This window comes from Odontomachus brunneus, unplaced genomic scaffold (assembly GCF_010583005.1).
Source record: "Odontomachus brunneus isolate Ranch 3 - 2012 unplaced genomic scaffold, Obru_v1 Obru_scaffold_056, whole genome shotgun sequence".
NCBI lineage: Eukaryota > Metazoa > Arthropoda > Insecta > Hymenoptera > Formicidae > Odontomachus > Odontomachus brunneus.
The window spans coordinates 1653422-1668417 of record NW_022639506.1 but is presented as its reverse complement, the minus strand read 5'-3'; the positions used below and the strand labels follow the sequence as shown (position 1 = coordinate 1668417).

The 14996-nt window shown below is 36.1% G+C and overlaps 2 protein-coding genes across 3 annotated transcripts in view; both read right to left on the bottom strand.

The window, feature by feature from the left end:
- Window positions 1-14996, bottom strand: part of LOC116845687 (abl interactor 1-like) — a 556408-nt gene that overhangs the window by 325236 nt on the left and 216176 nt on the right. The window lies entirely within an intron of this gene.
- The window catches only part of LOC116845686 (esterase FE4-like), an 8391-nt gene continuing 4049 nt past the window's right edge, over window positions 10655-14996 (bottom strand). The window contains exons 4-9 of the mRNA XM_032818688.1: window positions 13985-14184; window positions 13569-13737; window positions 13322-13488; window positions 13072-13216; window positions 11290-11422; window positions 10655-11205 (exon numbers count right to left, since the gene is read on the bottom strand). Coding sequence (XP_032674579.1) covers window positions 11043-11205; window positions 11290-11422; window positions 13072-13216; window positions 13322-13488; window positions 13569-13737; window positions 13985-14184 — 977 coding nt within the window. The 3' untranslated portion in view covers window positions 10655-11042. The remainder of the gene's footprint in view (window positions 11206-11289; window positions 11423-13071; window positions 13217-13321; window positions 13489-13568; window positions 13738-13984; window positions 14185-14996) is intronic.

The following is a 14996-nucleotide window of genomic DNA, read 5'->3' as shown; positions in this document are numbered from 1 at the left end:
ATATATATATATATATATAAAGCACCCGGCGTATACATGTGTGTGCGCGCGCGGCGCTCGCATCGCACGCACACATATTGCCGGAAATGGGAGCGGTAGCGGCGCCGTAATATACTACAAACATTTACGTTGCTTCATATTGTCATATTTGTCAGGAACTATCATTAAGCAACAACGTCTAACTCATTTACCGCGCATTAAGCCAGATAATTTCGCATAATGGCCCACTAAGAGGATTCCGTTAGGGATTGTCTGCAATGCAGTCGCGGCGTCACGTTTTAAACTCGCAGCGTCGATCTGTGAATTATTCGTGTATCTATTTCTTCGGCGGAAATAAATAAGAAGTTTAATTGAATTCGTCAATATAAAATCAATTCCTCCATCTTTTACGAGTTTACGCGAAGGAAATAGATATATTGTCAATTCGTAGATCAGCGCTGCGTCTTTAAAACGTAATCGCGACTGCATTGTAGACGATCTCTTAGTCTCCGAGCATTAATTCCGGCTCGACGTTTTTCAAGCATGAGATGTGCTCACGACGGTGACCGCAAAATCGGTTGAAAGAGTCGAAAATGAAGCGCGATTGACGCGCAAACGTCGCAACCGCTGCTTTGTTGAACTCTAAAACGTTCCATTTTATCGGGAATCGCACACTCGAAAATTTCAACGAAAGGGAGAGAGAGAGAGAGAAGAGAAGGGAGGTGGGACACGATCGTCAAATTCGATATTGTCTTCATCAGACGTGGAGAAAGCAAGGGGCATTCGCGTTACCGCTTCACGCTCGAATAAACTAAACTAATTTCGTCCGAGCGTTCTGTCCATTCGCTGAACATATTCAAGAGTTCGACTCAATTTTTTACTTATACAGAAGAGAAACCACAAGGGCTGACCGCCGTTTTAATTTCCTTTCGGTCCGCGGACTTGTTGCGGATTCTCTTTTGTTCGCCAAGCTGCTTCTGCAATATTTCAACGTGTACTATTCTATATATCACCATTTTGAAAAAAAAAAAAATTGGGGCGAACGGACAAAGGCAGAGAGAGACAGAGAGAGAGAGAGAGAGAGAGAGAGAGAGAGAGAGAGAGCGCTTCATTTATTGTACGCTCTGGGACATAGTCCTTCCAAGCATAAAAAGCATTACAGAAAATAAGTATAAAATAAAACAATAAAAAAAAGAAAATTAAGTAATTAAAATAGGTTTACCAAAAACAGAACAATGGTGCATCAAATCAATGGTACATCAGAGAGAGTGTGATAACGTAAAATTATACGGAAAAATTACAAATAAACAAATACGTATATGTGGACGTAAAAATAAACATCGCTAAATTTATAACATACCATGTATCAATTGCAATTACCATGTTTAAGCAGAACCAAACAGAGAGAGAGAGAAAGAGAGAAGGTGCGAGGAAGAGAGAGTAACAGGAAAAAGGATAGAGAGAGAGAGAGAGAGAGAGAGGGGAAGAGTGAGGAAAGAAAAGGAAAATGGAGAGAGGAGGGAGAGAGAGGATGAGTAGGAAAGAAGAGTGGGAGGAAGGGAGACGGAGAGACTCGCCCAAGCCAATTACCACGTGAGGATCCGACTAACTGCACGTAAGAAGAGAGGGAGAGAGAGAGAGCCGTTTTCTGTACGTTGTTGTGTAATGCAAATAAATGACGTATTCGTAACATTAATACTGGAACTAAAATAGTCAAAATGACGGATATATAATTTCTGATAAAAGTATCGTAAATTTATAATGATACATTTTGTATTTTTAATTGACATTAAATGAGACTATCATAAAAAGAATAGGTAAGTATTTTTCCCTTGAATTATCTCCTTGCAACATTCCTTATAGTTTGATCGCCCTGATACAAAATAGGTCGTCAATTGTTTTAGTTCACGCAAACTACAATATCTATGATAAAATAAAATTATATTCTCACAACGAGCAAGAAAGTAACCTTTACGTCGACATTAACGCGGCAGCGACGTTTCTTTCCCGTTTTTAAAGATGTGTTTTAATTGCGAAGCACCTAGCTCTCAAATTCTCGCGTTATCTTGGTGGATTATGCATTCTCTCCTATGATATTGGAACAGGCCAAGAGCGGACGCTTAAATTGGGTCGACACGACCCGGGGATTTCAATATTCACAGAGCGGTTAAAGATCGGGACTAATCCAAATGCGATCAGATGCATTACGTAGGAGAAATCGCTGGCAGGTTAGGAACGTAAATGTTTGTCCGGGACTCTGTACTGTACGTTGAGCCCCTTGAATGTCGGAAAGGGTGAATATCTGAGAGTGTGGTAATTAATATATCACATTCCGACGTTGCCCGATCGCACCGAGAAATATTTGTAACTAATCCCGTTATGTAACCGCAATAAACCCGTATGGAAAATTTCTTGAGATCTAATTGAGATTCAATTTGATTCTCCAAAATAATTATGGATTCTGGTTAAAAGTATATTTTAAACACGCACGCGCGTGCACACACATACAATAATGGGAAACCCAAAGTTTTCCCCATATATTTTTATGTTAAAATTGAACAAAACATGTTTTAACTGAGTTCATTTTCTAATTCTAATTGAAATCTGATTTCCCAACAAAATTATGGGTTTTATTTGAGAAATCTATAAAAATTAAGTTTATAGAAGTGTAATTTTCAAAAATGCGATTCTAATTGAAAAATCTAAACAAATCCCGTTTTCTCTAGCAAAAGGTTTCCCTGAAGTTTTCTTTTTTTCGATTTCTGTTTTATATTTATGTTAATCTACCATTCGCCATGTGTTGATATCCGTCTACTGTATTACTGAGTCGCGAGCACTTCTCCCTCAATTATTCAGCGTGTGTTTTTCCTTAATCTTTTACAATTAATTTCTCGGTTATTATTGCGAATATTATAAGACAGTATAGGACTTTTATGTTCACCTCAACCCGTTTTACATTTCCACAAAATATGCGGAGGAGAATCTGGGATACCCTGTATATTTGCATATTCTTTTTCTACAAGTATAAATTGCTTAGAAAGCATAAATGCACAAGCTGCTCTAAATATTTTTCTCTTTCAGAAATAGATTACAAATGTCTTGAATAAAACAATACATGTATGTATTGTTGTATATTGTATCAATACATGTACATATTATATTCTTACTTCAGATATAAAACTTTAATATTACATTAAACATTCGATTGTATTGTAATTATTTACAAATAACAATTAATAAATTATAAAAGTGACCATACATTTATATGTCGACATATATATGTCGTGCCTATATTTTCAAAAAGACAGATCATACATTTCGATATATCATAATTATCGAAGCATTAATTATTACTTTCTTCATCTCTGTGTCTTCTCTTTTTTACTTTTTTTACGCAACTTTTCTGTTGCTTTCGCTTAAAATCGCAATTTCATTTATTTGAGAAATCCGAATGTGTAATTAGATTCCAGAAAATTTTTTATAATTGGAATGAGAATGGAATTCCTCTAATTATCGCAATATAACATATCTATTTGAAACAAGTTCGGATAATGTGATCAGAATCTATGCTATACTTGGGAATATTTGAGAAATTTTCGTATTGACATTCCAAATTATTTCATTAATCAATAAAATATTTAATGTATATTAAAAATATTTCTTTTTATTTTTGTATTCTATTGAATGCAATATAGTTAGTATAAAACTATTTGATTCGATTCTCTATTTGATTGATAAAAATATATTGTGATGTTACCGACAGAAAAGCGCGAGGTTCTACAATATTCCTATTTCAATTTTAAACAGACAAGCCATAATTGGAACGAGAATGGAATTCTCAATCGTAGTGGGATAACGAATTTTGGTGCAAATTTAGTCATTCTAATCGGAACCAATGCTCTGTATCTGGGAAAATGTTGGGATGTATTTCTGTGCAATGCTCGCTCGCGCGACTGAATAACACGACCAGAAATCAGACCGTTGTTCTAAATCGCTCGGAAAAATAGTGAACAGTTTATCATATAACGACGACGTACGACCTACACAATCGTCGACAATTTTCACTGGGTCGCCCAGTTCCGAAGTCCGCTGTTGTTAAGTCGGGGTGAGGCCGTGATGGGAGAGGGCGACAGTTCACAACTTCGCGTTTCCAAATTGCAAACCATCGTAAATAAGCGTGCTTATCTCGTCAAGTGTCGTCGCCAAACTCGGTGCGCTTCGCATTTCTGCGCGAATTATAGCGTCGTCAAACCGAGTTTGTCCGCTTGTTAAGACGGGCATAACGGCGCCAGTGGCGGTCGTATCGTAGAGTGCGCCCCGTTCACAATGGTTTCGCGGGAACTTCGCACGCAGCTAAATAAAGCGGATTAAGATATCGACGAGGGTTCTATTATAGCTTATACGTATTTATAACGTCGTTTAACACAGTCATACCGCCACGGGATGATCTCTCCCTATTTGTTAGTGCGTCACTTCGCTTCCGTCGAAACGCCTCGATACAGGAGAGGAATGAGGAGAGAAAGAGTGAGGAAAGGAGAGGAGAGCGAAATTTCCTCCCGCGAGCGACGGCCAGGAGCGAACACGTTTCTTCGGCCGTCGTACGGACGAGAGATTAAGTTGTTGGACGAAAGTTGAGAGCTTTATAGAACTCGTAAGACTCATCAATTTCCCGGTATTTCCGATCGGTCAATCCTGCAGAGACAGCAACATCATTGCGCGCAATCCCATTGACGGTGAAGAATGAAAACTCCGTTTAACAATATCGCTTATTCAGGCGCGTCGGCACCAGCACGGACTTTCTTCGCCCGTGGCGAGATGATCGATTGCACTCGCTCGTACAGGTCCCGCAGTCGAAACTGCACCCATGCCGCCGATCAATAGAGTAACGGAACCGATTATGGAATAGCTTTTTCATATCAACATTGCTGCAATGTAAATGCGTATTTCAACTTTCTAATCGCACGCGTAAAAAATCCTAGACTCACCCTTACTTCCCTTAAACTTACTCCTACACTGAGAGAAAAATACAGGGTGTCCCGAACCTCCATGATGACTCTTGGTGAGAACGTAGGACGGATTGAGGTGAGCAAGAAAGTCCTGTGCCGTTTTGCAATATTCGCAATAATAGTCGAGATATTAATTAAAAAAGATTGGCGAATGATCACACGCGATATGGTAGATGAGCTGCAGTGGCGCCGTCTGCCGTTGTATACTTATACATTAAATCAAACTGAACAAAAAAGTCCTCTACCATTTTGCAAATGACTACAGAAGTTTTTAAATATTAAAGAAAATTGTTACATATATGATTGTATACTATAATGCATAAATTTTCTTTAATTAATATCTAAAAATCTATATGGTAATTTACAAAACGGTAAAGAACTTTTTTGTTCAGTTTGAATTAATGTATAAGTATACAACGACAGACGGCGCCACTGCAGCTCATCTACCATATCGCGCGCGATTATTCACCAATCTTCTTTAATTAATATCTCGACTATTATTGCGAATATCAACGAATTATTGCGAATATTATGCAAAACGGCACAGGACTTTCTTGCTCATCTCAATCCGTTCTACGTTCTCATCAAGGGTCATCATGGAGGTTCGGGACATCCTGTATAGTTGCCTTTGGCGTCAACTATACGCTCTTATGATTTTAACCACAAAAATAATTGGAAGAACCATTGTTTTAATAAGTGTTATTAGAATGATGGTTCTTTTCATTATTTTTCTGGTTAAAATCACAAAAAAGTATAGTTGATGTCAAAAGCAACTATATTTTTCTCTCAGTGTAGATACCTAGTATACGCCCTAGTATACTTTTGGTATGTATTATCAACATATTTTACAAGATAACTGTCCTGTGTCGTTAAGAAGATGCTGAAACTGAAAACTTTGCCGAAAGAATACTTATATTTTTTTACAAAGTTTACGTCGTATTGGTTCTACAGAATTACAAATGCTTTTACGCCATAAAAGTACGTGCAAAAATAAGCACTGCTCAATATGTAACTAAAACAAAAAAAATTTTATGTGAAATCTCAAGTTGTCAGTTAGCATAATATTTGTCTAATCTAAAAGATTCGTAGTTTGTACATACCGAATGTGGACACTCCACATAGAAAAATTTTGAACAACATTGTTGTACCTCGTATTTAATTTTGCAAGCTTAAGAATATCAGAGAAGTTTGCAAGAAGATTTCTACACATACGTGGTTAAGTTTTCCGCTGAATATGGTAAAACAAAGCAATACTCATTTACATAAGTTTTGTATGTATACAAAAAAAGAATGGCGTTATAGTGTTAGTGACGATCGTCTCTGTGTTATCGACACAGTAGTTATTTGCAAAATTGTACAGGACTTTTTTGTTTAGTGTAATCTGATCTACATGTATATGGATGTTTTACAGGGTTTGGAAGTAACTCGTTATTTGTAACGAAGTTACAGTTACAGTTACATTTTTTCGATAACTGTAACTTAATTTAATTACTTTTTTCCCACTTGTAACTGTAACTTAGTTACTTATTTTTGGTAACTATTAACTTTTTTAACAGTTACTTTAATAGTTATTTGGGAAATGTAAAGTAAAATTAAAATTATATAGTAATCGTATGTTAATTTAATAAATTTATCAACGTATTTATGGAGCATATGTTTAAATTCTTTTACATCTACAAGACTATTATTAAATTTTTATTATGTTAAGTACAGATTTAAAATTTATTAAGTGGATAGACTAATTAATATGACAGATATTAATTATAAAATTCAATTCTTACATTTTAGTAAAGGTTAAAATATAAGATTTTTGCATTTAAAATAATAATTTCAAGAAAGTAACTTAAAAATAACGACTCGTTACTTTTTGAATAACTATAACTATAACGACTATTACTTTTCATAACCAGTAACAATTACTTTTCATAACCAGTAATTTGTAACTGTAACTAGCTACATTTTCAGCAAGAGAAAAGGCGAGTTTTTTAATTCATCGATGGATCCTATGCATGATGCGTAAATACAGCGAAACATTGCATTTGCGCATCATGCGATGGATCCATCAATGAATTAAAAAACTCGACCATACTATAACTGTAACTAGTTACATTTTTAAAAAGCAACTTTTCCTGGTTTTCTATGTCATTATCAGATATTATATTAACATTCAATATATGTATTTTTGAAATACATATATCAAATACATATATTGAATATTTGAACGTTCATATTTAAGGACCAAAACAATAAGAATGTCCACGATTAAGTATGTTCTCGAGAATTGGTACTTTTATCTTCCTCTACGCGCGTTCCGCGTGACCTCTCGCGTGCGTGTTTGGAAAAAACAACCGCCACGACGCATTCAAGTTCACTTCCGCCGTGTGTTTTCGCGTTACGTCATCCAATTCATAGCGATGACAGAGAAGCGACCTTAGCCTATCGAGATTATAGTTTAGCGACGCGCAGAGAGGCGTACAGAGAGGCGTATTTTCGCGAGATAGCGCCGATCGTTTCGCGTCCGTTCGCTCGTTCGTTTATTCCTTCTCATTCATGCCGTCAGCGCGCGGACAGGCCGCGCCGCGACCGGAACCGGTCTCGCCGCATTTGGCGCACAAAAGTTCGCCGCTTATTCGTTCGCCGAAACAAGCGCGTAATTTCGTTCGCGAACTCACAGCGCTGGGCGGTTTCACCTCGTTATACGAAAACTTTCCGCGGTGCCGTATGAAAAAGGATATAGGCGGTATACGGCGCGAGAGCAACAGCTGCAAAGGCGCGGCGTGGCGCGCTCACCGCAATAATTCTCATTCCGCGTGATTATTCGCGAATTGTTTACGGTATACCGTATAGCGCGCGCCGCGCCGCGAACTCGACGCGATAGCGACAGAAGAGTTTCTTGCCGGTGGCGGTGGTGGCGGCAGCGGCGGCGGCGGCTGGCCCTATTTGTTACCATTTGGCTCGTAACGCTCTGACAAGGCATAAATTTTCCTTTCATCCGATACGTCGGGGGCTCGTGTGGGTTAGGTCGCTCGTTCGTTCATGGCGCGCGCGTAACGGTACGCGTGCGAGGCCGTACGTGCGTGACTGGCCGCGCACGCCAGATATATCTCGGCCGCCGCGAGGAGAGATACCTGCGAGCGTGGGTAGCGCGAGGCCGCAGGATACAACAAATTGCCAATCTCGACCGCGGTAACCAACTGCTAAGGCTCTACCCCGAGTCGTATCAACATTCCACCCCGCAACATTCCGCTATTTCAAACACGGACCTGACATGTTCCCCCTTTAGCGATTTCACTTACCGCGAAGGACGCTAGCTGTAACGCCGACGAGTGCGTGAAGATGAGCAATATCGCCTAGAATCGCGCTGCGACTTTAACCCGGGAGCGGGCGCGTGTTGGTCGTTTCGACCGAAAATATTTAAGCACATATATGTAATAATTAATAAATTACTAATCCAGTTATTAAAAGAGACATAATAATTGAAGGAAATAATTTTATTATATCACTATTTCTTCTTTTTTCCATCTTTTTTCTCTTTACCATTTCTATATCTAATATGTTTAGGAAATATTAAACTTTATACATATGTGAATTTATTAAAAATAAAATTATAATATTTTTATTTTAACTGCATTAGTAAAAAATTACATTCTTTTAATTTAATAAAATAAAATAAGAATTTCTTGCTTCTCTCATTTTACTTTGATTAACTTAAACATTGATTTAATAAACTTAAAAATTTATTTGATAAATTTAGAAATAGAGAAATCTTCTTGATTTAATGGCAATATTAAAATTATCACATTATGTATTGTTTCAATAATTCAAGTATTAATTTTAATAATATCGTTATTGAATCAAGAATATATAATAGAAATAAGCGCGTCTACCTTTCCATGCTATACGAGAAAACATCAAAGAAAATTTACGTAAAAGCAAAAATACGATAGTCAATAGATTAGATGATATAAGTGGAAAACGAAAAAGTAAGGGGAAATGACCGATACGCGCTCACTCCCGGGTTAAAAATATTTCCTGACATTGCACGATGCTCGTATAAAAAATTTCTTGGGATCTAAGATAAATGTCCTAGTAATTGAACAATTTCGCAATTATTAATACATTAACAATAGATTTATATTTGACATTTCTATACAAAATTTTTGAGATTTTACTGAAGGATATTTGTTTCTGCCAATTTGCAATGTGTTATCCCTCTGCAATACCAATTGGGAATCACATGTTTGAAATGCTTCTAACCAAAATCTACAGTTATTTTGAGTGATCAGGCCGGATCCTAATTACATTTTTTATACGGGACCAAAATCCATATTGACGAGTCGAATTAGATTCCAATTAAGGTAAATGTTCCAGTAATTGAGCAATGTCTCAATGATTGACAATAGATTAGTTTATGTATTAACTAATGATTAAACATTCATCGAAATAAAACATTAAGTTATTTTGTTAGGTATATTGCTAAATAATAAGATTATTTGGTAAGTCAACATATGTTTTGTTTAATTCTATTATAATATAAACTGAAAACCAGGCAGAATAATGAGGAAACTTTGGATTTCCTACTTAGAATTGCATGTTTGAAACATTACACTTTTAATCTCATTTTAATAGAAATTTTGCAAAATTAAAACGATAAAGATCTTCCCCGATATAGCATAGATTTTGTTTAGAATGTTTAAATTTGTTTCAAAATTTGTTATCCCTCTGCAATACCAATTGTTCAATTATTGGAACATTTACCTTAATTGGAATCTAATTCGATTCGTCAATATGGATTTTGGTCCCGTATAAAAAATGTAATTAGGATCCGGCCTGATCACTCAAAATAACTGTAAATTTTGGTTAGAAGCATTTCAAACGTGTGATTCTAAGTGCTGAACTTTCCTGAAATAATTTCACTATTCAGTAAAATACTCAGTGTTACATTTTTTTATTGTATCGAATTTAATAATTGGCATGAAAATAGAACTTCCTATTTGAGCCCATAAAAGTACATCTACGTTATTCGCATGGAAAAACAGAGTAGCCATGTTTAGAACAAGAGAATGGGATTCCCAATTGGTATTGCAGAGAGATAACAAATTTTGAAACAAATTTAAACATTCTAAACAAAATCTATGCTATATCGGGGAAGATCTTTTAGCGTTTTAATTTTGCAAAATTTCTATTAAAATGAGATTAAAAGTATAATGTTTCAAACATGCAATTCTAAGTGGGAAATCCAAAGTTTCCTCATTATTCTGCCTGGTTTTCAGTTTATATTAGAATTAAACAAAACATATGTTGACTTACCAAATAATCTTATTACTTAGCAATATACCTAACAAAATAACTTAATGTTTTATCTTTTATTCTATTGAATATACTATAATTGAATATAGTTGCTATAAAAATTCAAACGGAACTCCCTGTTTGATATCTTAAATCAACATCATTCTGATTGAGAAAAAGCATGAGTCCCAATGGGCTTCCCGTTTTGATTCTAGACAGAGAACTCATGTTTAGGACAAGATAATAGAGTTCTCAATTGGTATTGGAATAGATTTTGGGGTAGATTTGGGTATTCTGATTGAAATACATGTGGGAAATTAATGTAGGAAAATCTTGGAAAATTTCAATGCCGATACTTGCGTAAGAAAATGGGACGTGTATATTTTTTCCTGTTTATATGTCAGCTAACAATTAATATCAAGTTTGGGGACTTTAATCGCTCGTTTTAATTAAATGCTTTACAGCCCAACGCGGAGTTAATCAACCACGTCGTTTCCCGATACTTTTCTTGCGCGACGAGCCTCTCACAAGTGCTTTCCCCATTGATACATTTTATTATACAGATATATTTACACAATACATTAGCACAATCTTTTTACACATTACTATGATGCATATTATTAATGTGTATATGTGTGCATATATGTATGTGATACACGTAAGATATACCAATAGATATAATCAATCATATCATTATTTATTATTCCCGCACTTGATTAGTTAATACATTCGTATGCGACGCGCATGAGTTGATACATTTGCGTACATTCAGCCGAGAACATTTCTGTACAAACTCTTCCAAAACTCCATCCTGTTTTTTAGTAGACCTTTCTCCATCTTCAATTCTTCATTAATATTCATATAGTTATCATCTGTACCTTTGGGCTCCCAATTTACGTTTACGTTATCGTCCAACTGTGACGTGGGATTTCTGAAATTATTACAATTCTATAGTTTCTCAACTTACATTTCTCTCGTAATATGTCGATTTTGACCGAGGACTGTCAAGACATACCCGTCTTTCGCAAAGTTTGCCAACAACGTGGTAAAGATACGCATTATCTTCTCCGCGGGCGAACCACTCTGCGGCAGATTTTTTAGTGCATTGGAATAAAATTCATAAGTCATTTCGTCACCGTGGGCGACACCTGTAGTTTGAAGGGACGGTTATATAGATAAATATATCTCCATAAAAACAGAATTTACTCAGACTGCGATCTTTTTTTGCAGCGCAGCCAATAGTTATACAGATAAACACAGATTTAACCTTCCTTGACTCGCGTACACAGAGAAAATATTAGTTGTATTTTTATATAAATTCTTTTCAATTTTATTATGTTTCTAGTAATACAGGGAGATCTGCTCTTCCTTCGGAGAAGCACAAAATTAACCGACAAATGATGCGAGAATGGCACAATGAATTGAATTTCTAAGTCTGAATGTTAGGCAACTCTTCTTGCAAGAGCTGTGCTCCTTCTTCCTGTTAGTTATTATTATTATTAGTAGTGCAGGAATAGATTAAGATTAATCAAAGAAAGAATAAGACTTATCTTGCTAAGGAACGTAATTTAGAAACATGGCAAATTTTTTAATAACACATTAACTGTCCAACAAATGTCAACTAACGGTAACATTACGTCAATATTCCCCATTCAACAATCCTGCTTAAAATATTTGATAGAACATGATTGGGTAAGATTGAAATGGATAGAATTTCTATATTGATTTATACGACTTATCATGCACCGAAGCTTACAACATAGACACTTTCTATATATTTTAATCATATTTTATGATACTATTCTTTTCAATTACCTTGAATATTGATGTTTGTATAATAAATTGATATTTCTGAATCATAGTAAATATTGCATTATGTATTTATTATTATTTTATAATAAATTACTTATAATATTCTTTCATAATAATTCTACTTATAATGATTGTTTCAAAATGGTCAGATAAAAATTAAAAGAATATCTATGTAGTTTAATCATGTCTTGTGATACTACTCTTTTCATATTGAATATGAAAGTTGGTATAATTAGTTTATATTTATCAATCATATACAATACATGGTATATGAATTCACTTACAAAATTTCATAAATGAGTTGTGAAATATGTGAATCAAAATCACCATACATATGATAGACAAATTTTCTATCATTTTCTATCCAACATTTTAAGCAGGGAATGTAACTATTACATAACACACGTGTTATATTGGATTCATTTAATGTTGAGCGGGACATTGTAACTTTGATGTAATGTTACCGTTAGTCGGCATTTGCAGGATAGAAATAAAAAATATTCAATAGCACATTTCAGTTCCTAAAATATAAGTAGCATATGTAGAATGAATAGATATTCAATTATAACAGAATGTCGATCTGTTCTTACAAAATTCTTACAAAATTGTTACAAAATTCTATAATAATTTTTACGATAAAATTCTCTCTGTATATCAGTTTTCCAACTGACGAGACACATAATCAACGTTTCCCCGAAACTATAAGTCGTTATCGTTCACGAGCACTTTATCTAAAAACCAAATTTCATGCCAAAAGCAAACTTTTAATATATGCCATTTCCATTACTTCGAAATCAGTCTCCCAGAGAGAAGAAGAGAGAGACCGAGCACCAATTTTTGTATATTAGAAAATCAAGGCCAAGGAAGATTAAATAAAAGAGAGTCTACTTAGACCGCGGTCTTCTTCCGCAGTGCAAGATCCGCCGTTCGCGTCGCGATACAGAGAGGGTGCAAGTTCCTTCACGACGTGCGGCTCGTAACTCACCGTCTTCCACGTGGAATAGACTTTTCAACATGCCGAACGGAGCTTCGTAAGAGAATATATATTCGTAAATTGGCGCCGAGATTCGGGAGCTTAATATCTCTAAACTGAGCGCGGTCGCGGCGTCAAACATGATGTCGTCCAACATCTAAAATGCACAAACAGTTTTAACATGAACGTCGTTAACCTCGCGCGCGCCGCTCAGCTCCAAGTTTCTCGCTACAGCGGGACTACATTAACGTTAAGTATTTACCATCATGAACTCTTTCGTGGTATCCGTGGAGATCGACTTATCGTCGAAGTAGAAGCTCTTCAAGCTTTCACCTAGTTGGTTCCTCTGCCCGGCGTCGGTTACGTTTAAGTCATCAGGTAGGAAGTTCTCGAAGTGCTCATTCATTTGATCGATATTACCGAGCATCACTGAAAACAAACATTTCGGTGTCGCCTACGTAACGTTCACACACGCATGACTACCGTAACAACAACGTCTCGACAATTACTCTGCACGTAGAAGGCGCTCTCGTCGGCGGTGATTCCAGCCATAACAGGCACATCGGCGATTTTTCCGGACTTGAGAAGCGTCCACGGATCGGCGGGCAGGAACACTTCTTGTCCTAGATCAGCCTCGACCGACGGAAGGAACACCGCAAAACGACCGTTCATCGTATTCTGCAATTATGCAGCCAACGTAATTGTCGATATGCGCGCTGTATTCATTAGCGTAATATTCACATGAAACATGTTGTTTCTCGTATCGTCAAGCTCTGTGAGCACGACATCGACTCTTATGCCTCGATAACGAGTCTCTAAACTCAATTAATCCCACATACTACTCGTTTATTGAATGACGGTAGAAAGCACGAGTCGGAGCGACGGCCAGCATTATTGACGTCATGTCATTATTGACGTGCCATACCTCAGTCTTCATTAATTCCTCGCTAGCCGAGATCAGCTCTTTTGGGGTGAACTCGGCGAGCTTGGCGACCAATTCGGCGGAATCGCTGGTCTCGATGTCCAGCTTCTCTCCCAATTTGAAAGCTAGTTCCCGGGGATTGTAAGATATCGCCCATGTGCTCATCGCGCTTCCGCTCTGCAGGATGGCGCCGTTGAACAAACCTGTGGCGCAATCGGTAGTGTTACATGCGTGCGTTATATTGGATAATCCTAGGAACCGGCTGGTGGCACTTTCCAAAATCGAGGTAAAAAGGTGATAAAGGAAAAGCTTCCATTGTTTAGTATGATTTATCTTTCTGCAATTATAGTTTTTCGAATATTTGCAAGATGCGACCGTATTTAATTTTTAAATGAAATCGTATGCTTCTTTTTAATATAAATCGACTCCTCTGATCATTCTGCGTATAAAAGTACGGAACTAAAATCATCAAAAAGTGAATACTTTCAGAAATGTTTTATTCTGATACTTTTCAGTACAAGATATGAAATGTCTCGTGAACTTTTCGACAATCACACTTAATATTTTTGCATGTAGAATGACCAGAAAAACCGATTAGAGCGAGATTAATCTTTGTGCATACTGATGCATCAATAAATCTGCAAAATGTAATGGAATTTTGTTTAAGAATATATTACCTACATATAATATAAAGAAAATAATGAAAAAAATTATAGATTAATTTATATTGTATCTAACAGTGTGTGGCACAAACAATCTGGTATTGATTCCGAATCTGGACCAAAAGTTCACACTGTGAAATGTAAAGCCAGCAAACGTGATGATATCAAATAACATTTCAGTGACATATTAATGACATTAAAGACGTCATTAATGCGTCACTAATCCATCATTTGACGTCATCCTGTTATTTGGGAGTTTTTTTACCTGTACTGTTAAGAAAATATATATATGATGTTACAATCTTTATATATATATATATATATATATATATATATATATATATATATATATA